Source organism: Orycteropus afer, unplaced genomic scaffold (genome assembly GCF_000298275.1).
Source record: "Orycteropus afer afer isolate SDZICR_OR568_19922 unplaced genomic scaffold, OryAfe1.0 scaffold00223, whole genome shotgun sequence".
NCBI classification, from domain to species: Eukaryota; Metazoa; Chordata; class Mammalia; order Tubulidentata; family Orycteropodidae; genus Orycteropus; species Orycteropus afer.
Genome location: NW_006921810.1, coordinates 2,853,961 through 2,878,635, shown reverse-complemented (window position 1 = coordinate 2,878,635; position 24,675 = coordinate 2,853,961). Strand labels below are relative to the sequence as shown.

Sequence of the window (24,675 nt, the reverse complement as noted above, 5' to 3'; positions counted from 1 at the left end):
CTGTAAGGAGCCTTGGTGGCATGAACAGTTACGCACTCAGCTGCTAACCAAAAGGGTGGTGGTGCAAAGCCACCCAGTGGCTCTGAGAGACTGAGTCTACTTTAATAAAGAACATAGCTGAGAAAACCCAGCAGGGCAGTTCTGCCCTGTCACATGGAGTATCTATAGGTTGGAATCCACCCAAAGGCACCTTAACAGTAAGGACAACAACCCTGCTCTTGTGCAGTTGGCTTTTTGGTGTGTGATATAGGACAGTAAGTTCATTCTGTCCAATTTTATCTTACCATTAGCCGTATTCCAACCTGTTGAAAGCTTTTTGGATCATAATTCTAGTGAATTTGTTATTTTCTTTGCTTTTCTGCTGTACAAAATTGAATAAGCTTACATTTCTCTTTAATAAAAAATACTAAACAGGACAAGACTAAAGATATGCCTGTAATTAAACCCTAGGATTTTCTCCTAGATTGATAAAGATGCTCTGATCAACTTTAACACATAAATTAAGGCCCATGGCTGCTTTTCTGAACATTGTATTCTTAGAGTCCATCACAACCCAAGGAGATGGGTATTGAACAAATGACTACATGGAAAATATGCTGGCTGTGACTGATCAGATTTTTTAATAGACTTTATTTGTTAGAGCAGTTTTAGGTTAACAGAAAAATTAAGCAAAAATTATAGAGATTTCCCATATACTCCTTTTCTTTCCTCCCCACTATCTACTCTTGTTAACATTTTATATTAGTGTGGAATACTTGTTACAATTGACAGACTACTATTGAAACATTATCTAATGCCCATAATTTATATTGGTGTTTATTCTTCATATTAATACTTCTACTCCTCACTTATTGCCATAGTTAAGTTTCAAAGACCAGGTCTTTATGAGAAAATTGGCATTATATGAAAATGGAGGATGACTACATCATTACATAACTGCCACATTGCATCATTATGTAACTGCAGATTACATCGTTACATAATTGCCAAATCACTGAGAATCATGGCCCAGCCAAGTTGACAATAACCTTAGCCATCATAGCTAGAGTTACTCTCACCTCACACCTTGGTGTTCATTACAGACAAATACATGTCTTTAATGTGCAAAATAGTCTCATAGTAGATTTTTTACTATTGTCATAAATGCACAATATCATATAATGAGATAGTCAATAAGTGAGGGATAGGTGTAGTGTAATGGTTACCGACTCCTACAGTGGGGTGAAGACACCTGATTCTCTGGATTCACAGCCATGGTCTACCACCTGTATGACCCTGAGTAAGGAGCAAGTTTCTAAATCTCAGTCTTCTTAGCTGTAAGTTAATGTTATTATAATAGTGCCTACCTCATAAGAATACAGTCTGTAGTATGGATTACATCTCAATATAAAGAAAACAAAAATCCTCACAACTGGACCAATGAGCAGCATCACAATAAATGGAGAGAAGATTGAGGTTGTCAAGGAATTCACGTTGCTTCGTTCTATAATCGATGCCAATGGAAGCAGCAGTCAGGACATTAGACGACGTGTAGCATTGGGAAAGTCAACTGCAAAGGAACTGTTTCAAGTGCTGAGGAGCAAGGATATCTCCTTGAGGACTACGGTGTGCCTGACACAAGCCATGATATTTCCAATCGCCTCGTATGCATGTGAGAGCTGGACAATAAATAAGAAAGACCAAAGAAGAGTTGATGCTTTTGAGTTGTGGTGCTGGCGAAGAATGCTGAAAAGTACCGTGGACTGCTAAAAGAACTAACAGATCTGTCCTGGAGGAAGTGCAGCCAGAATGCTCCTTGGAAGCAAGAATGGCCAGACTTCATCTCACCTATTTTGGTCATGTTGTCAGAAGGGACCATTCCCTGGAGAAGGATGTCATGCTTGGTAGGGTGGAGGGTCGACGAAAGAGGGGGAGGCCTTCAACGAGATGGATTGATACGGTGGCTGCGATGATGGGCTCAAGTATAGCAGGGATTGTGGGGCTGGCGCGGGATCGGGCTGTGTTTCGTTCTGCTGTGCATGGGGTCGCTATGAGTTGGAAACGACTCGACGGCACTTAACAGCAACAACAACAACCTCATAAGGTTTTACTCATTAAACAAATGGAAATGTGAAAAATGCATGTTACAGTGCCAGGACTGACCAGATTTCCCATAAGTATTAGCAATTGCTAAAATTATGGAAGGAGGGAAGTTTTCAAAAGTTGTATAAAGTAGGAAGAAAGGTTTTTTTAATTGTTATTATTTAAATGTAAAGCTTTCTTTGCCTCAATACTGTGAAATTGACTGCCATCAAGTTGATTCCAACTCATAGTGACCCTGTAGGGCAGAGTAGAAGTGCCCCATTGGTTTTGTAAGGTTGCAGATCTTTACAGAACAGACTGACACATCTTTCTGTCATGGAGCAGCTGGTGAGTTCATACCACTAACCTCTTAGTTAGCAGTCAAGTGCTTAACTACTGTGCCACCAGAGCACTCCATACATAACTGAAGCTTAAAAAGGTTAAGTCATTTGTCCAAGTGGGTGGGTACACAGTTTGCCCAAGTGTGTACATGGTGTTTCTCAAACTTAGGCTCTTATTTCTCACCTGGGGATCTTGATAAAATGCATTCAGTAGGTCTGAGGTGGGGCATGAGCCTCTGTATTTCTAATAAGCTCCCAGCTGGTGCCGATAAAACACACTGAGCATTCAAGCCCTGGACCAGCTGAGTGATACGTAGCATGACAGCACATTGGAATTACCTGGGGAGCTTTACCGATACTCTTGCCTGAACCATACTCTTTGAAACCCTGATTTAGTTGGTCTGGAGTGCAGCCTAGCTTTCCGAAAGAACCAAACCTGTCCAGTTAATTCTGAATAATGGTGGCCCCATGTGTTAAAGAGTAGAACTGTGCTTCATAGGGTTTTCTATGCTTGTAATGATTATGGTCAGACCTTTCTTCTGTGTGCTGCTGGGTGGGTTTGAACCACCAACCTTTGATTAGTAGCTGAGAGCAAACTGTTTGTACCACCTAGGGACCTATTCAAGCTTCCCAGGAGATTACAATATACAGCAAAATTTGAGAAACACTGGATTAAAAAAAGAAGATGAAATAGAGATGTTGTGGTCAGATATCACAGTTTATATTTGTTTCTAAAACAATCAGGAGGTAATTTAAAAAAGGCAGTGTTGGGTTGTAAAATAATTAAGTATTTAGGAATCTAATGGCAGAGTTTTGTGTTGTTTGGTTTATAAATTAATGTGTTTAGTGTGAGGGTATTACTAAGGAAATTTTCCTCAAAGATGTGTATTAATATGTGGGTTTGTTTTTCCCTTTAGAAAGAATAAGACATGATTGCTGTGTATGATTATGACTTGCACTGAGTTTAATATGCTTAGTACCTTAATTCCTCGGAAGGAAGGTTGACCAATATACTTCTGTAGTGATACTGCCTCGGCAACCCAAGGAGGGGTCGCTATGAGTTGGGGCCGACTCGATGGCAAACAACAACAACAACACAGTACCTTAATTTAGGATTAAATCTTAGGCAATTTTGATAGCCACCTCCTTTTCAATGTTGTTTGTTTTACGTAGAAGAAAAATCATAATGTTGTACAACTGGTGTTAGTTTAGTAATTATCTTTAATAATTAACACGTTTTCTGTTTAGATAACCCTGAATATAGCATGCTCAGGCTTAGCATTTAGCTGAAAAAAATTTTTTTTCTGTCTTGGCCTTTTAATATACACATGATCAGAGAGAGGGTAGCCTATTAGAACAAGGCTAAAGAAAAGTAAGCAAAATCTAGCAGAAATTGAAGAGTATTTTTGGGTTCAATTTATTTTTGGAAACATTTTTATGATGAGTGGGTTAAAAAAAAAAAAAAAAACAGTTACCATGGAGTTGATTCCAACTCATGGTGACCCTATGTGAGTTGTGAGAATTGTGTTCCATAGTGTTTTCAATGGCTGATTTTTCTTTTCTTTATAGTATTTTTATTGTGTTTTTGGTGAAATTTTCCCTAGCAAATGAGATTCCCATTTAGCAATTTCTATACTGGTAGCATAGTGCTAAAGCACTTGACTGCTAACTAGAAGCCTGGCAGTTCAAACCCACCAGCCACTCCATGGAAGGAAGGTTGGGCAATCTACTTCGGTAGTGATATCACCTCGGACACCCAAGGAGGGGTTGCTATGAGTCAGGTCTGACTTGAAGGCACATAACAACAACAACAACAACATACATATCGTTCAGTGACATTGGTTACATTTTCCACAGTGTTATCAGCATTCTCATTGTTTCCATTGTGCTCCTTCTGTTTCCATTAATCTAACTTCCCTGCTCCTCCCTTCTTACTCATCTTTGCTTTAGAATAAGGTAAATGTTAAGCATTTGGTTTCACATAGATTTTTTTTTAAAGGAGCATAGTACTCACAGGTGATACTGTTTATTTTAGAAGTCAGTTTGTTATTTACCTTAAAGATGACTGTGGTAGTTCAGTTTGTGTGTCAACTTGGCTGGTCCTGGTTGAGTGGCTGGGCTGGTGGTAGTTATTCCCCATGATGAGACTGTCAGTCAGCTCCATGGTGGGATCTACCACAGGCAGCTGAGTAGCTGCTTTAGGGATGTGGTGTGCTTCCTGTATATAAGCAGAAGCCTTGGGGGATAGTCTCTAGCTTATGGGATGCTTGAACCCTGCATATAGACTTGTTGTTGTTCAGCAGCCTGCCATGCTTGGTCGACCTTGGGACTTTCAGTGGACTCGAATTAATGGCCTGCTGTGTGGTTTGATAACATCAGGACTGTGCCTTTTTACTTGTCAACTTTAGGGTTGTCAGTCTCAGCAGCCAGTAGCTATCTGAGTGAAGAAAACCTAGCTTCAGTTGGCCGGGAGCAGGAAGCAGAGCTGGACCCCAAGGTTGAGAGGCTTTCACCCAGCCCCTAGAGCCTGGCACTTTGAACTTGGATTTAAAGCCTCCAAATTGTAAGAATAACCTGTTTGTTAAAGCCATCCCATTTGTGGTATATTCCTGTTAGAGCAGCACAAGGTAACCAAAACAATGACCTCCAAGTGTGCTTTCAGTACAGCTTTTAAAGGATATCTCAGGGTAATAGTTTCAGGGGTTCATGTAGTCCCTACTGGTCCAGTAAGTCTGGACTATTTTTTTAAGAATTTGAATTTTGTTCTGCATATATCTCTCATTCTATCAGGGATCATCAGTTGTTTCCCTGGTCAAACAGTTGCTAGTGATACCAAACCAAACCAAACCCACTGCTGTGAAGTCATATCCGACTCATAGCGACCCCTCCTTGGGTTTCTGAGGCCATATCACTACAGAAGTAGATTTCCCAACCTTCTTTCCAAGGAGTGGTTGATGGGTTTGAACCGCCAGGCTTCTGGTTAGCAGTCAATGCCTTAGGCACTATGCTACCAGAGCTCCTCAAAAAATCAAAACCAAACTCACTGCTGTCGAGTTGAGTTCTTACTCATAGCAACCCCTCCTTGGGTTTCTGAGGTGGGTTGTTGTTGTTGTTGTTGTTATGTTTTGTGGAGTTGGACCCAACTCATAGCAACCCCTCCTTGGGTTTCCAAGGCAGTATCACTACAGAAGTAGATTGCCCCATCTTCCTTCCAAGGAGTGGCAGGTAGGTTGAACCGCCAGCCTTCTGGTTAGCAGTCACTATGGAAATAGATTACCCAGTCTTCCTTCTGAGGAGTGGCTGGTAGGTTTGAACTGCCAGCCTTCTGGTTAGCAGTCAAAGGCCTTAGGTATTACACCACCAGAGCAAGTACTGTCTGATTCCTCTGGTCTCATGATAGATGAGGCCATGGTTCGTTATGCTATTGGTCCTATAGACTAGCTTCTTTTTTGAGTCTTTTGTTTCCTTCTTTCTCTTGCTCCAGGCTAGTAGAGAGCAATAGTTGTCTCTTAGCTGGATGCTTACAAGCTTTTGTTTCACCTCCTCTCACTGGCTTGTTAAATCTTAAACGCTACTCACCAAATTAGGCTGTAGAATGTAAACTTCATGAACTATGTTATGCCAGTTGACCAAGCTGTCCCAAGAAACTATGATCCTAAGTCTTTAAACCCAGTAAACCAATTCCATGGAGGTGTTTGGTTATGTCTAGGAAGTATCCATGATTGTGCCCCCATGTGCTTTATCTTGTATATAAATATATATGCAGCACACACATACATGTATAATCATGTGACTACAAGTACACCTGTACATGCATCCATATATAGACACATATACCTTCCTATACACACATATGCATACATATCTACTTATGTAACCGCACACATATTTTTTGTTGTTATTGCTATTGATGCAGAATTGTATATGTTAATAGCATTTACCAAAACCATCCCTTATTCTTATATATTTCTTAGTATTATTTACCTTGGTCAAATTGTGCACACTTCACTCACATTCAGTGTTGCCTTTCCAGTTACCAAAGATACCAAGTTCCTACTGTCTAGAGAATGATTCTCCCTGCCTCCCCTTCCCATCCCTGATAACCACTAATGAACATTGTTTTCTTATTTTATAAAAGTTAGATCATACAGTATTTGTCCTTTTGTGATTGACTTATTTCACTCAACATAATGTCCTCCAGATTCATCCATGTATATTTTGAGAATTCATCATTCTTTATAGCTGTATGGTATTATGTTGTGTTATGTACCACATTATTTTTCCATTTATCCATTAATGGACATGTAGATTTTCATGATCTTTTTGCTGCAGTGATCATAAACCACTGTCACAGAGTTGATTCTGACTCATAGTGACCCTGTAGGACAGAGTAGAACTGCCCCTTGCTGTCCCCAATGCTGTAATCTTTACAGAAACGGACTGCTACATCTTTCTCCTAAGGAGTGGCTGGTGGGTTCGAACCACTGACCTTTTGGTTAGCAGCTAAGCACTTAACCACTGTGCCACCAGGGCTCCTTTTGCAATGAACATTGGTTTGCATCTGTGGCTTATTTTTCAGAAGCAGATCACCAGGGCTTTCTTTCCAGCCTCTGGGTGGACTTGAACCTCCGAACATTCAGTTAGCTGCTGAACACCTTAACTGTTTGCATCACCCAGGGACTCCAGTGGATAAAAGCCAAGCCATTTCCACAGTATTTAAATATTCACCGACCACCCATGATCTGGGCCTTTTTTTTTTTTACACGAACCTCACGTTCTAGTGAAGGGAGCAGACAGTAAACAAGTAGAGTAAATAATTCCAGAGAGAGATGAAGAGACTATTTAAGAATGTCACAGAAAATTAAAAACTCTCCTAAATGACATTTTGCTAAGACCTGCAGCATGAGAAGCAACCCAGCCTGTCAAATCACCAGCTTTTTGGTTACGTAAATGCATAATCTCTGAGGAAGCAAAGAGTTTGACATATTGAAGGATCATAAAGGAGGCCATTGTAGCTGAAATATGGTTGCGAGGGGACAGTGCTAGTAGCAGATGAGATGGGGGGAAGGCAGGGGGATGCATACATAGATCTTATGGAGAGAGATACCTGATCTCCATTTAAAAAAATATTAACCTTGTGATCTTTAAGCTTTATTTCCTTTGTGGTTTTTTTTGCATTCATTAAATTTTCTCATGAACATATATGACATTTGCAATTAGAAAGTGTTGTATATTTGTGAAAGAGTTGCTTTCTGTGTGGAAAACAGCCATTGTTGTACAGCAGGAAAGTATTTCAGGTTATTTTCATTTAAATAATTGTACCATTGCAGAAACACTTTTTCTATTTTTCTGGAGTCATTGCATTTGAACTGACACCCCTCCCCCCAAATTTACTAGGACCCAGAACATTTTTTATTTAAAAAAAAAAAGATATTTATTAACATGAATGATTAGGTATTAGTCTTGTTAATAACTTGTATTTTTTACTTTAAAAATATCTCTTGAGATTTTTAGCATAAAGGTGGTAAGGCCATGATGATACAGGTCCATTGGTCACAAGAAGTAAAACTCCAGTCCAAACAGCTCAGGTTAAAAAGGATGAGGCAGACTCCCTAGGACAGGAGGCTTAGTGGCCAGAAATGCAAGATTGGAAGTCCTGTTTAAATTTTGTCTTCACCAATTACCAGCCTGTGACTTTGGGCAAGTTATTGATTCTCCCTAAACGTTGGTTTCCTCACCTAAGTAAGGGTGTGAAAGACCCTTAATTTTTGAAGATTACATGAATCAGTGCCTGAGAGCACCTACTGTTCTCAAGTTGCTTGAGACACCTACTAGTCCTGATTGCATACTATAGCCATATCCACAAAAGGACTGATTGGACTGCCAAGCTCTTTAAGTTTTTTTCTTTGAGGCAGAACATACAAAAAGAAAAGTGCACAAGTTAAAAGCGTATTGCTAGATTATCACAGACTGAACACATCTATATAACCATCATCTCATTCAAGAAATAGAACGTGGCTGACACCCCAGGAAGTCCCCACAGACCTTCCCAACTACATTTCCCTTTTCGTCCCAAAAAATTACCAGTATCATGAATTCTAACTCTGTAGATTAGTTTTGCCTGCTTTTCAACTTTATATCGACAGAATCATGGTGTGTATTCTTTTTGTATGTGGCTACTTTTCACTCGGCTTTATGTTTCACAGATTCTTCATGGTGTGTGAGACTGAAATATGTTCATTTTCTGTAAACTTACTTTTCTACTGTTGATGGATATTTGAGTTTTTCCAGTTTGGGCCTGTCATGAATAGTGTTCTGTTTTGAACTTTCTTACACATTTCTTTTGTGCCCTTACGTACATTAAGGTCCCTGGGTGGTGCAAACAGTTTGCTCTCAGCTACTAACTGAAAGGTTAGCAGTTCAAACCCTCCAGTGGCACCACGGAAGAGGCCTGGAGATACACTTCCATAAAGATTAAATCCAAGAAAACTCCCTGGAGCAGTTCTGTTCTGTCACATGGAGTCTGCTTGAGTTGGAATCGACTAGAGGCAGTGTGTTTTTTGGTTTACGTACATATTATTGTTGGGTGTTTTGCTAAGGAGTGAAATTGCTTTATCACAGGGTACATAAGTGTTCTGCTTTAGTAAATAACGCTAAACAGTTTCCCAAAGTAATTGAGCAAATTTATAAGTACTCCAAACTATTACTATAAAAATTACTTTTTATTTGTTCATTAACTCACAGAAATTAGCTTCTTATAGGATGAATACAAAGATGTTCTAGGACAGAATTTTCTCAAAAGCTTTGAAAATTAAAATAGTATCAGATAAGCTTGAGAAACATTGCATAATGTATCTTCTTCTAAGGAAACAGACAATATTACCTTGTTAGAAACACTAAGAATCCCTTCATTAAAAATAAGTTTAATTTTGTTTGACTGAGTGATTTCCATTTTGTTTTATTTTGTTTGGGTCCCCAGAGCTCTTTTGAGGTGGTAGCACCTGTAAACAGCACATGGATGCAGCCTGTGATTGGGTTGGGCAGTGAGACAGGGGCAGCAATCTTTGGCTGTCCCTAGAGTTCTGATGCTTAATAACTGAATTGGTGATTCCTTCTCTGAGGATAGTTGTTTCATTTGATGATTAAAGCATTGGCTACATGATAATCAAGAAGCTGGCAACCTGTTTTGTCTTCAGAGGTTTTCTGAGCTCTTCTATTATTTGAGTTGTTTCTCCAGCCATTGTGGATCAACAAGTAATTACTGGTGGTTTGCTGTGCACTCAGCATTTCTAACCTTGTGGGATGGAGAAGATACTGATCACTTAATATAAGTTGTTTATAATCTACTTGGTATATGCATGTGTCGTTTGCATAATCACAAGTTTATTTTTTATAAAATAGAAATGATTTTTAAATTGTAAATACATGTGGTAATTTATCTCCCCTTTCTTGACTGTAATGTGTGACATTATTGTTTAAGAAGTCATTCGATTGTCAATAATAGAAATGCTAATAGTCTGCTTTCCTTTTGAACCCCTTCATAGTTTTCTGTTCATTGGGGTTATAAGGTCTTCTTTCTGCCCCTCCCCTGAGACCTGGGATTTAGAACAGTGTCAGTGATCGTGCATCCCACTGCTCAGCCTTCCTGAAGAAGCAGACCAGCTCACAGTCAGGAAGTGAGCCAGTATCAGGAGCCAGGCCAGGCCAGTTGCTGCGATTTCTGAGACCTCGTAGCAACTCCCCCACCACCAGCACCATATACACTCCTCAACCCCTCAACATAAACACACCCACAGTCTGGACATTTCTTGTTTGAGGTAGGATATTGGGGTTACTGAAATTGAATGGTGGCCTTAAATGTCATTGAACTCCAGAAACTACTGAGTGCCTTTGGCCCTAGGCTGGTCTGTTAAACTGTGTTCTCCCCATTAAACCTCACAGTAACTATATTGTTTTTGTGATGTTTGATTTACATAAGAAGAAACTCTTCAGAAGTTAAATAATTGGACCTAGATCACATAACTGCCCTTCCCTGGTGCAAATGGTTTTTAATGACTGATTTTTCAGAAATAGATTGATAAACCTTTCTTCCAGGGTGCCTCTGCGTAGACTCAAACCTCCAGTTTTGTTTGGCAGCCGAATACGTTAACCATTTGCACCACTCGGGCATAACATTGTCTGCTCTGCTGGAAATGTATTTGAAAGGGAATTTTTCTTAATTCTTGTTTTCATGGCTGAAATTATTAAAAATAAGTAGATGTCTTGACATTTTATTCTAAAACAACATTACTATATCCCTCTTAAAAAGTGAGAACATTTAAAAAAAATTAAATTATTTTTAACTTTTACTGAGATATAGTTTAATACCATAAAATTATCTCATTTTCAGTGTATCATTCAAAAGTGTAGAGTTCAGTAGTTTTTACGGCGTTGTGCAGCCATCACCATATGGAATTTTAAAACGTTTAAAATGTTTCTGTTACTCCAGAAAGATCCCATATGGCCATTTGCAGGCTGTCTCTGATTCCACCCCTAGACAACCACTGATACATCTACCGATTTGCCTTTTCTGGATATTTCATAAAAGTAGAATCATACAGTATAAGGTCTTTGTGTGTGGTTTTTCTCACTTAGCGTTATATTTTGAGGCTTATCCATGTTATGAAAAGTAACAACTAATACATATTGTGGTATTTATCAGCATTTGATTCCTTTTCTTTGCTTTATAGCGCTCTGGTGGCATAATGCCTAAGGCACTTGACTGCTAACCAGAAGGCTGGCGGTTCAAACCCACCAGCCACTCCTTAGAAGAAAGGTTGGACAATCTACTTCTGTAGTGATACTGCCTCGGAAACCCAAGGAGGGGTCACTATGAATCAGATCTGACTCGATGGCAGTGAGTTTGGTTTTTTTTAATCCTGTTACATGGATATATCACATTTTGTTTTATCTAAGAACATTTTACATTAGCATACTTAATCGTATTAGTTTTCCTTGTATCACAGATTTCTCCATGATCCAGTCTGGGCTTGCATATTGCATCAATTTATGTTCTTCAGTCTCTTTTATTCTAGAACCAATCCTTTTTCCAGTCCACTGACTTGCTGAAGAGACTGTGATAGTTTTTCCAAAGAACCCCTACCTCCTGGATTTGTTTGATTACTTCATTGTGTTCTTTAGGTTTTCCCTCTGTTCCCTGTATTTCCTGTAAAACTTAGATTCTCGTTAAACATTTTCAACTAGGATACATTGGAGGTAATACTGCACGCTTCACGTTGTATCTCGTTGTTGTTGTTATGTGCCATCGCATCAGACCCAACTCATAGCGACCCCTCTTTGGGTCCCAAGGCAGTATCACTATGGAAGTAGATTACCTAACCTTCCTTCAGAAGATTTGAACCACCAGCCTTCTGGTTAGCAGTCAAGAGCCTTAAGCACTACTCTACCAGAGATATGAGATACATAATACATGTTTGTTTTGCCACTTATAATGCTAAGATTGATCATTGGGTTAGCATGGTGGTTGCCTGGTCCCGCCAATAAAAAGTTAATATAGTTTCGTCTTTGTAACTAGAAAATAATTTCTGTGATATTACTTTGGCACCATACAAATGTCCAAGACTCCTTCAGCCTTTCATTTGATAATACATTGATGAATAATCATTGCCTGGATTAATAATTTCACCAGAGGTTGCAAACTGACAATTTCCTTGTTCTGTCATTCTGTTTACATTTACTGTTGGCATGTCTATAAAGAAGAGCTTTTCCTCTTCAACTAGAACCATTGATCTCCCCTGAATCACAGATCAGTCTTAAAGAAGGAAGGAATAAGAGAGGGAGGGAGGAGGAAGGAAAGGAGGGAAGTGTGATGGTTAAGGTTATGTATCAACTTGGCTGGACCATGATTCTCAGTGGTTTGGCAGTTAAGATATAGTTTGTCAGTTATGTATTGATGTAGTCACTTCCATGATGAGATCTGCTTTGAGCAGCCAATCAGTTGAAAGGGAGTTTCCTTAGAGGTATGGCCTCCCATATATATGGACATTCTGGCAAAGCTCTCGGACTGTTTGCCTGGTATGGATCCTACATCTGGCTCTTCATCATCTGACTTCCAATTCTTTGGATTTGAGCCAGTATATTTACCATACTGCCTGTAGATTTTGAGATTAGGTAGCCTCCACAGCCTGTGAGCCAGCAGCCTGCTGTCTTGGATTCATCAGCCTCCATAGCCAGCAGCCTGCCATCTCACCTGTTGATCTTGGGTTTGTCAGCCTCTATAGCTACATGAGTCAAGAGAAGCCTCCAGCCTGATGTCTGACCCTTGGACTTGGGACTTGCCAGCCTCTGCATGAACCATTTTCTTGAGATAAACTTCTCTCTATATGCACTTCCATAAGCTTTACTGGTTTTGCTTGTCTAGAGAACCCAGCCTAACACAGTTGATGCTGAGAGTGGTTCCATAGAAACAAAATCATAAGGATGAATTTTCTAAATTGGTTCTCAAGTCTGACTAATCTTAAAAGTGGTGATGACTCTGCCTCCATTAGTAAAGAGTGTGCTGCTAACTGATGATGTGAGGTGACAATATTAATATGGAAAATATCACTACCAATAGATCAAGCATTGGTGAGAAGCAAGGCTCTCTGAGTCATCACATGTTTGATACTTTTCTGCAGTTTTCTCAGAATCAGAAGTATAGGGAAGCTGATTGATTGGTCCTACTTACTGTAGACAAGTGGTGAAAAAAAGACACAAGCTCAGGGCTTCAGAGTCACAGCTCACACACCACAAAAAAGACTTCAAAGTTGCCACTTGTGCCTTGAAAAAAAAAAAAAAAAAAAAGCCTTATTCTTTGTAGAAACAGAGGTGATACTGTTGAAAACCAAACCCAGAGTCTTATGAAAGTAGTAGAATTACAATGCCAATTGAATTCCCAGCCTCAAATGGTGTCTCAAGTTGAAGTAAGGGCAAATGATTGGGAAGAAATGGGATCCTGGAAATTGCGATGGAGTTATATGAGCAGATAATCAGGAAGCTGGAGACACTAAACTCCTAAATTCCTTTGAATCACTTCTGTCAACAGAACCAGGCCTCTTACCCCCTTATAATAGGATTAACCCAGCTGTGCCTGATTAAGGGTGTGGGGTAATGGTGACAAATCTTAGATTCATCAGTCTCCACAGCCAGCAGCCTCAGATCTTGGGTTCATCAGCCCCTGCAGCTACCTGAGACAAGAGAAGCTTCTGGCCTCATGTCCGACTACAGACTTGGGACTTGCCAACCTCCTTTACAGCAGTGTTAGCAATTATATGTGTGTGTATGTATTATATGTGTGTGTATACACATAATGTATATACCATCTTCACTTATTGTGCTTCTCTAGAGAACCAAGCCTAAGACAGGAAGGAAAAGAAAGAAAGAAAACTTGTTCTTCCCCTGCCCTCAATAATTTTCAAGTAAGAGATTGGTGAAATAGCTACCTTGTAGAAATGTAATGTTGCTGATGTTTGGTTGCAGGTATTTTATAATTTGCAATAAGGTATTCTCTTTAAACTAAGGATTAAACAAATTGTGTGTGTGTGTTTTAAATTCCCATATTTTTTGTTTTCCAAGTACATTTTTGTAGTTGATTTGTAATTGTATCATGATCAGAGAATGTGGCTTGTGTGAGATTGAGTCTTTGAAATTGTTGGGACTATCTATGTAACAACATATGATCCATTTTTTAATGTTTCTTGTGGCCTTGAAATGAATGTTACTGTTTATGGGATGAAAGGTGCTAAATGTTTCTATAGATCAAGATAATTAATCGTATTATTTGAAACATTTATATTCTTATTTCTTGTCTGCTTGATGTAAATTATTTAGAGAGATAAATTAAAAATCTCATTAAGATTATGGATTTGTCAATTTATACCCATACTTTTCAGTTTTGCTTTGTATCTTTTGAGGTTATGTTATATAGCTTTATGTTAAATGTCTTGTTGCATGATTCCTTTTATTAGTAATAAAATATGCTTTGTCCCTTTTAAATGCCATTCATTTAAAATGCCTGATAATAATAATAAACTCTAGCAGCTTTTTTTGGTTGGCATTTTCCTGATAAGTTTTTTCATCTCCTGATTTTTGAACTGTGTTTTTTTCTGTTTTAGGTTTGTGTCTTATAATTAATATATGGCAGATTATTAACCCAACCTTATAGACTGGTTTTTAGTAGGTGAGTATACATTTATTTGTGTCTATTCTCATTAACAATATGTTTAGATTTATTTTTGCCATCTCTTTTATGTTTTCTGCCATGCATTTTCTGTTTTGTTTTTATTATTATTTTTAATCCTGTTTTCCTGCATTCTATTAAATTGATAACTTCCTTTGTTTCTCCTGTTTCTCTATCAGTTTAGGGATATATTCCACATCTGTTCTTTCAAAGGACAATATGGATTCTTAAATGAGTATTTTTAACAAAATGTTCAGGTTTATCAGTATTTCTTTGTTCCTGCTGAATAGCATATTTGCGTGTTAGCATATTTGAGACACCTCTTTGCAGCAACCACATTATTTTTATCTAGTATATTAAGTTTTTTTTCTTTTTTTTAACCACATGAAAAGCACTGTGGCCGTGGTGGCAGGATGCTGCTGCTTCTCTTTCTCCTCATTCTTGCTCATTTGCTATCTGGTTTTCACTATCTCTTAATAATCTCCTTGCTTACCTTTGTTGTGTTTTATTACATCTGCCTGAGTATATTTCTCTGCATGCTAAAATAACATCCTTTTGTACTTCTTCAGCAAAAACTTGTGGACTTTTTAAGTCCTAGTGTGCTTGAAAATGTCTTTATTTCACCTTCATTTCACTTGATTTCTCTAAACTTCACCTGTGTGCGGGGAGCAGAGAATTAGAGGAGGAGCATACCAGCAGAGTGTCTTAGTTTTCCGTTTCACTTATTTTAGTGATTCCTGAATTCTTCATCGAGGGAAGTGAAAGAGTGGTTGGGTGACTTGAGATACCTACTAACAAGCAAACTTAGATATATGTTTTAACTCTTGAGTCCCCACTTTTTTAAAAATAATAGGTTCCCTTTTTCCATGATTCATTCATAAATTCTCTGAATTTTGTAGTCCAGCGGTATTTTTTTAAACTTCTTTTTTCAACATATGTTTCTACTTCTTCCCCTCTTTAACCTTCTAATTCCCTGACCCAAAAGTGAATGCTGCTATGATTCTGATATATCTTACAGCAAATTCCTATCCAAGCATTATTTATGACTGTTGAGCATTCATTTGGCAAAATTGAAGGTTTTTCACTCCAAAGAAATAAGTCAATAAAAAGAAGGTAAAAAATTACAATGTATTTATGGCTTTGAAATGTACTTTTTCTTCAGGCAGTAAGAAATCATTAGGATTATTTCTTGTGTGTAATCACTTTCCAAACCAAACTCATTGTCCTCGAGTTGAATTGGATCCAACTCATAGCAACACCTCCTTGGATTTCCAGGGCAGTATCACCACGGAAGGAGCTCTGGTAGCATAATGGCTAAAGCACTTGACTGCTAACAAGAAGGCTGGTGGTTCAAACCCACCAGCCACTCCTCGGAAGGAAGGTTGGGCAATCCTACTTCCGTAGTGATACTGCCTCGGAAACCCAAGAAGGGGTCACTGTGAGTCGGGGCTGACTCGACGGCACATAACAACAACAACAACATCACCACGGAAGTAGATTGCCCAATCTTCCTTAAGAGGAGTGGCTGGTGGGTTTGAACCGCCAGCATTCTGGTTAGCAGTCAGACGCCTTAGGCACTATGCTACCAATTTAGACAGTATAAATCAATTTAGAGAAAATAAACAGGGTGGAAATGATGCCAAGGGTAGAACCACAGCTGCTGATTTGTTTCACCTCTAAACTACACCTCTATTTGTTGAATGCCTACAGTAGACCAGATATTGTGCATACATTATCACTAATGTATACTGTATTTGTATTTCAATGTATTGATGATGGAAAACCAAAACTCTAAGAGATAAATAAGGTACCCACCTGCCATGGTTGGTAAAGGACAGAGCTTGGTTGTAGATTGTGGCCTCTCTCTGGTCTCTGTTTAAGTAACCTGAACTCTGTTCTGGCCAGTACTCTGAAGACCTTTCTCCCCTTGTGGACCAGAGAGTTCCTCCTCTTTTTGCTGCTTCCTTATTTTCTCATGGTTTTCCTTATTTTTCTGTTGGTAAGCAATAGACATCATAACCATAGTCACATTTTCACATTTAGAAACCACTGTTTGTACAATGCATATAAACAACTTTCAAAATAAGATTTGCTGCTTTGAACTCTTCCTCATATTGAACAAGAGCAGGACCTCCATTGCCCATTTTGCAATTAGAAATGATGCCCCATCCTCAGTACACTTTATTTGTATTTGTCTGAAATTGGTTACAAAGTGCTGATTTGTTAGAATGGGACATAAAATTGCCATCTGGGCAGAAAATTGTAATAAATGTACAAGTTGCCAATGGCTAAGATGTAAATAATTTCCTCCTAGGGTTATGCAGTGTCCAGTAGCCAAGTGAGGAAAAAATGTAAGGAGGTGATAATTCCCTGATTCTCATTCTAGATCTTTCTGTTTCAGGTTTTATTCAGGTTTATTCTTTTCCTATTTCAGAGGCTACCTGTGTATGGCTAATAAGTAGGGTGCAAGGAAGATGAGGGTGGGATGGACAGACCTACATTTTAGTCCTATAGTAAGTGGAAATAGCGTATCAAACAAGTCATTACGTGTTACACTTCTGCTATAGGCCTCCTTCTGTCTTGCACTTTGACCATTGCAAAACAAATGTTTTTGTCCTCTTAACAAAGTCACAGAATATAAGTAGAGAGACAAGACACCCTGTGGTAGTTAAGGTTGTGTTGTACTTGGTTGGGCCTGGTTGAATGGCTGGGCAGCTGGTGGTAGTTATTCCCCATGATGAGATGCAATCAGTTGCACAGAAGGATCTACCCTGCTTTAGGGTCTGCTTCCCATATATAAGAAGCAGCTTTGGAAATGGTCTCTAGTTTTTGGCATGCTTGAACCCTACACGTAGTTGAGTCATTGTTTAGTAGCCTGCCATGCTCTGCCGACCTTGGGACTTTCCAAGGGCTTGAATCAATGGCCAGCCATGTTGTTTGGTAACATTGGTTACTGTGCCTTTTTACTTGTCGACTTTGGGTTTGTCAGCCTTAGCAGCCAGCAACTCTCTGAGTGAAGAAGAGCCTCCAGCTTCAGTGGTCCAGGAACAGTAGGCAGAGCTGAAGCCCAAGATTGAGAGCCTGGCACTTTAAACTCAGACTTAAAGCCTCTAAGCTGTAGGAGAATAAACTGTTTGTTAAAGCCATCCCATTTGTGGTATTTCTGTTAGAGCAGCACTAGGTAACCAAAACACACCATAGATGAAACAGAATTGGACAGTGTTTGTGAAAACATTCCATTGCAATGTGTGACATAAAATATAGAAAGTCTTTGAGATAGGAAAGATTATTTTGCCCAGAAGTAATCAGGGCAGGTAAGATAGAACCAAATAGGGAGGGCAAGAGATCATTGTCATAAGTATTAAAAGAGGCAGAACAGCTGTGTCCAAGATTGACGCAAGGTAGATCCCTTTGTAGAACAGCCTTCCCACATAATGACATTAATTTATATTTTCCATAGTAAATTCTGGATTCCCAGGACACTCTTCCCCAAGATGATTGTAGGTGAACAGAGCACCTGTCAAAGCCTCCCCAGGCCACCCCTCATTGAGTTGATCTTTCTCTTCTTCTGAAGTTCTTTAGCATTTGATATAATCTGTACCACATTATCATGCCACGTTTACATGCTACCTTGGGATTTTCTTCTCCTCCCATCTCCTATTTCCTTTGGTCCTTGTAAAGCTTGGTATAGTTTATGGGTGTAGAAGATATCCAATAAACAGTTAGAATGTGTATGTTTCAGACTGAGGCCTGTGATCATGGTGCCAGGAAAGTCATGTGGGATCTCAGATTATAAACCAACTTTAGCTGTGGGTTTTGGAGCAGAGCTGAGGCCTTGGCTGTCACTTGGCCACCTGACTGCTATGTCACAAAGCTCTGTTTTCTCATCCCAGCTGGGGTTCTGTGTTAAAACAAGTATTCTAGGAGGTTCTATCCCATGATTCTGATCTGAAATATGATTTCTGAATAGATTGAAGTGAAAAACTCAATACCAAGGACAAACCTTAAGTTTAAGCACTTGCTATTGTGGCAAAAATGGCTTGTACTCAACTACTAACTGAAAAGTTGGCAACTTGAACACACCTAGTGGTACCTCAGAAGAACGTCCTGGTGATCTTCTTCTGTAAAGATTATAGCCAAGAAATTCCTATGGAGCTCACTTCTGCTCTGTAACATATGGTCTTACCATGAATAGAAATTGACTTGATGGCAACAGATTTGGTTTGGTTTGGATCCAGAGTAAGCATTGAGTACAACCAATAATGTGAAAATGAGGCTAAGGTAGAGTTCGAGGCAAGTAAAAACTATTTCATAGTCTGAGCATTTATAAACTCATGAAATGCTTATTCTGTTTATGCCTAGATAATTCACCTCTGTCAGATGAATGAGTCTCCTCTACCTTCATCTTATCTCACATCAGCAGTTTACCCTGTGAATAATTATAATTGCAGGATATTTCTTAATCTATATTTGCTAGAATCCATATGAGATCACACAGCTGAGAAAGATCCTCACTTTATTTGCACATGTCACTGGCATACCTCCTTGCATTAAATACTCCATTTTCATGGTGGTAAAAGATACAGGTTTTGTTTTGTTTTGTTTTATTTTTACCTGTAGATTTATTTTTCATTTTGCCATTTCCCATCTCTTTCTGTCCATCTGAGCATCTATAACAAAAACCTTGTTTCATAATAAGCACAGTTACTCTGTGTTTGTTAGCACTTATATTGTGTGTATACTAAAAATAAAAAATGGTATTAGTTTGCCTGTTATAATCAGGGATGTATTTTTAACCTTGGTTTTGCTGTAAAAAGCTAAAGTGCCTATGTGGTTGCTGGTAGTCATCTACTAATCACCTACTGAAATTAAGTAGATTGAGGTCAGGATTTTGGGTTTTGCTTTGGAGCATTTGTTCTCCTAGTCTCTTGCTCCTGAAGAACTAATCAGCTATCATTTACAAATGCACTTTGGGTGGTACAAAGCTAACCAGGTCTTTGATCTTCCAGAAGCTGAGGCTCACGTGCTTCTAAACTGCTGTGGATGGCCCTGGCTCTCTGGACCACTCTTCCAAGTAGGATGTCACTGAGATCCCTCAAATGGAGCCTCCTCCTGCTGTCACTCCTGAGTTTCCTCGTGATGTGGTACCTCAGCCTTCCCCACTACAATGTAATAGAACGTGTAAACTTCATGTACTTCTATGAGTATGAGCCGATTTACAGACAAGACTTTCGCTTCACACTTCGAGAGCATTCAAACTGCTCTCATCAAAACCCATTTCTTGTCATCCTGGTCACCTCACATCCCTCAGATGTGAAAGCCAGACAGGCCATCAGAGTTACTTGGGGTGAAAAAAAGTCTTGGTGGGGCTATGAGGTTCTTACATTTTTTTTATTAGGCCAACAGGCTGAAAGGGAAGACAAAATGTTAGCGTTGTCCTTAGAGGATGAACACCTTCTTTATGGTGACATAATACGCCAAGATTTTTTAGATACTTATAACAACCTGACCTTGAAAACAATTATGGCATTCAGGTGGGTAACTGAGTTTTGCCCCAATGCCAGGTATATCATGAAGACAGACACTGATGTTTTCATCAATACTGGCAATTTAGTGAAGTATCTTTTAAATTTAAATCACTCAGAGAAGTTTTTCACAGGTTATCCTCTAATTGATAATTATTCCTATAGAGGATTTTACCAAAAAACCCATATTTCATACCAAGAGTATCCTTTTAAGGTGTTTCCTCCCTACTGCAGTGGGTTGGGTTATATAATGTCCAGAGATTTGGTGCCAAGGATTTATGAAATGATGGGTCATGTAAAGCCCATCAAGTTTGAAGATGTTTATGTTGGGATCTGTTTGAATTTATTAAAAGTTGACATTCATATTCCAGAAGACACCAACCTTTTCTTTTTATATAGGATCCATTTGGATGTCTGTCAGCTCAGACGTGTGATTGCAGCCCATGGCTTTTCTTCCAAGGAAATTATCACCTTTTGGCAAGTTATGCTAAGGAATACCACATGTCATTATTAATTTTACATTCTACCAAAAGCCTAGAGAAGGGCAGGGTACTCTGTGAAAAGTATATAAGTTGTACCGTGAATCTCAAATGGGAGACCTGTGGAAAGGTCCGTGTGCTGGCTTACACTGGACAGAAATGCATCAAGAACTCACAGGACAGAGGCTAGGGGGTAATACTTCAGTTGTGATTTATTTTGACAAAAATTAAGTCAGGCCCTTTTAAGATGGTGTTCAGAGGAATTAAACATAAAGGAGTTAGATGTTTTTGCTAACAGAATTATCAGACCAGACAATTTAAATATGTCATTGTATAGACAGGGACTTCTTAAAATGTCTCACTGAATTACAGGTTCATTCATCCATAACCACCAAGCAGTAGGGAGTTCTATTTATTGAAAAATCTAATCAGTTAAGGGTTTTGTGTGTATCTTTACATGGATTACAAATTTTAAAATACATAGTTCTGTGTGATAAACTTAAGTAAAATTATACCCAATAGCATTTCACCTGCTTTTGGTTATTCAGAAAGTACTTCGTGATGTTGCAGTATTTCAGAGCTATCAACTATTATTTAATATCACTTAAAATTTTTGTAGTGTTTAAATGTTATGTTTGTTTCAATATTGTATAAACAGAATAATGAATCATCCTTTACATTTGAACTTTTTTCCAGTTACTTCACTAATAAGTCTATTATTGATAGCCCCATCAATGTAAACTTATTGGTCATTATTGTGTACAGCTAACTGTCTTGGACTTTGGTAACTATTACTGTGGTAATATAGTGAAGAGTTAAGGCAAGAAGTTCTGAATTATTGTCTTGTTTGTAAAAATAAAATCCCCAGTGTTTTCAGATGTCACTTTATGTGTCTCATTTTTCACTTGGAAATTAGGAATAATACAGAATTCTGTGCAGTATGTTTCCTTTTGGAAAGGACTTTGAAGGCAAAAAAGAAAGGAGAAACTCTTGGCCACAGTATTATGAAATAGTGTCAAATGCCAGTATTTGAAGTATTAGGAGCTAGAAAGAGAACAGGCATGCTACTAATCTATTCCATGTGTTTTCTCCTTAAAAAATAAGCTTGTGAATAATATAGGAAAAAAAGACATCACCGCCACTATTTTTATTTATTTCACATCAAGATGAAAGCCATCATGTGTGATCATAATCAAATCTGATTTAAATCTCATGTGGAAGCACATTTCCTAATGGAAGTAGCGATGTATCTTTTCTTAGAGATTTATCTTTTATTAGGTGATGTATCTTTTGTTGGACAACTTTGCCAACAAGTTCTTTCTAAATTAGGCACTCATTGTGGCATTATATGTCCAGAGGTCTTTGTCCTGTGGTATTTGAAAGCTGGCTGCTTGGCAGCTCAGCAGTCGGGATGGGGAGGAACAGATTCAGGTTCTGGCTATCCTGGGAGACGCAGCCTGAGCTGGGAAGGCCATGTATGCCTTAGGACCATTCTTGGAAAAAAAAAAGTGCAGAGGGCTTTCTGCTTCTAGTAGGTTAAAGAAGAGCATTCCTATCCCCAGATTCCTGGACTTGTGCCGTTTCCTATTACAGTTGACATGTAACAAAGGATTCTTTTTTTCTGGATTATATTTTGTCAAATGACTGTATCCTTTAGCAGGAGGTAATAAATTGAAAGTACATGGTCAGTTCTTGGAATACTCAAATATTTATAATTCTCCTGTAAGAAAAATCTAATTTCAGTGTATGATTCGCTATAATAAGGCTATTTCTGCTTCCCAGGTCTTAGATTGATAGGTTTACAATAATATCATCTAACTGAAATATTCTGTAGAGTGAATCTATGATTCCCATCTATATAGAAATTACTATATAGATAGGAATCATAGATACCAAAAATAATTACTTTTATTTATTTATTTTTGTGGTATGATTAGAATTGATAGGTTTTAGAGAATGGTATATTGATGTTTAGGAAGCCAATTCAGTGACATCACAATGTCTCAGAGACAACTGACAATCTCAGTTCACACTAAGAAGCAAGGTAAAGTAGTACAAGGAAGAGACCAGAATACAGAGCCAGAAAATCTCCCTGAGAAAGAAATGGCATTGGAACGACGTGATGAGAAATCCAAAAGAATTATATTTAGGTACCTTCAATAGATTTAAAGACAGATCGAGGAGTGCAATGACAAAATCAAGGAAAACACAGACAGAATTCTAGGAAAACAATGCAAAAACTGACAGAATAAATGAAGAATTGGAAATCATAGAAAAACAACATAGAAATCCAGTAGATTAAAATTTCAGAAATAGATAACACATTGAAAAGGCAAAGGAAATAGAATTGAATTGATGGAAAACAGAACTAGTGAGACTGAAGACAAATCTCTCAATACTGCTTTGTTAAGGGATCAGTCAGAAAAAAGATCAAAACAAAATAAAGAAAACCTATGATTTATGTGTAACACTAGCAACAGGAATAACTTACGTGAGACCAGAATTCCAGAACAGGAAAAGACAAAACCACCACAGAGAAAATTGTTGAAGATTTTTTTGGACTAAAACTTCCCGAGGTGGTATCACTACAGAAGTAGATTGCCCAACCTTCCTTCCAGGGAGGGGCTGGTGGGTTTGAACCACTAGCCTTCTGGTTAGCAGTCAAATGCCTTAGGAACTATGCCACCAGAGCTCCCAGTATCTTGAAAGATGAGAAGATAGCCATTCAAGAAGTTCAGCGAACCCCAAACAGGATAAATCACAGAAGAAAATCACTTAAGACGTACAATAATAAAACTTAAACCAAAAAAGCCAAACCCACTCCCCTCAAGTTGATTCTGACTTACAGCAACCCTCATTGGATTTCGGAGGCAGTAAATCTTTATGGAAGTAGATTGCCCAGTCTTGCTTCCACAGAGTGGCTGGTGGGTTTGAACCACCAACCTTCTGGTTAGCAGTCAGATGCCTTAGGCACTGTGCTACCAGAACTCCTTATTGTTGCACTGAAGTAAGGCTAAATAAGAGCTGTAGGCATCTGTTCTGACTTACCTACAAATTCAACTTAAAGACACACTTAGGAGCGGATTTCATTGGTAACTTGGGGACTGCCTGTATTCATCCAGGAGACTGTTTGAATATGACAGTGGCAAAGATACAGTTTTCAGGATACACATAATTAGATATTTGTGTGTGATATGAATTGAAAGGTTTAGCAACAAGGAAAAGAAATAAAAGATGTTTCTTCAAATTTATGGCATAAAATCATCAAATAAAATGCAAAAGAAGGTGGTTAAAGATGTCTTGAGTTTTTTCAGTGGTTTATCACTTCCACTTGTGAAGGGGGAGTTGAAATTACCAAATCGAAAATAAAGAATTCTAAGAACAACAGGAAAAACAAAAAGTTACCAGTGGGATGACATATATAAAACCCTGAAAGAAAAATATTGCCAACCAAGAATTATATACCCAGCAAAATTGTTTCTTAAATATGGTTAAATTAGGACATTCCCAGATAAATGGAAATTTATTAAAAGCAGAAAAACCTCCCAAGGGATGCTAAAGGGAATCAGCAATCGATAAATACACATAACAACATCACCCAGAAACCAACCCAGATACAGAAGTATCCAAAAGTAAAATAAAATTACAAGACTGGAAACAGGGAACTACCTACATACCTACACACTGCTGTTGAGTAGGATCCAACTCATAGCGACCCCACCTTGAGTTTCCGAGGCAATACCACCATGGAAGTAGATTGCCTAACCTTCCGAGGAGTGGCTCGTGGGTTTGAACCACCAGCCTTCTGACTAGCAGTCAAATGCCTTAGGCATTATGCCACCAGAGCTCCTAAACAGGGAACTAGAGACATTAATTAGTAAATGAGGGCAACTACAGACTGAAAAAGAGAATAAATAGTGTAGGTACAGAACTTCCAAATGGAGAGGATGTGAAAACAATTTTGAGATAGACTGTTTTAAACTTGGAAAGAATATAATTATCACAAGGTAACTTCAAAGAAAATAAACTTTCTCATCAAAAGAGAGGAAAGG

The 24,675-nt window shown here is 38.5% G+C and overlaps 1 protein-coding gene across 1 annotated transcript; it reads left to right on the top strand.

Moving 5' to 3' along the window:
* The first annotated feature begins 19,644 nt into the window (after nucleotides 1–19,644).
* Nucleotides 19,645–20,658, top strand: B3GALNT1 (beta-1,3-N-acetylgalactosaminyltransferase 1 (globoside blood group)). The gene has a single exon (XM_007948768.2). The coding sequence runs from the start codon at nucleotides 19,663–19,665 to the stop codon at nucleotides 20,656–20,658; it is 996 nt and encodes a 331-aa protein (XP_007946959.1). The 5' UTR covers nucleotides 19,645–19,662.
* The last annotated feature ends 4,017 nt before the right edge of the window (nucleotides 20,659–24,675 follow it).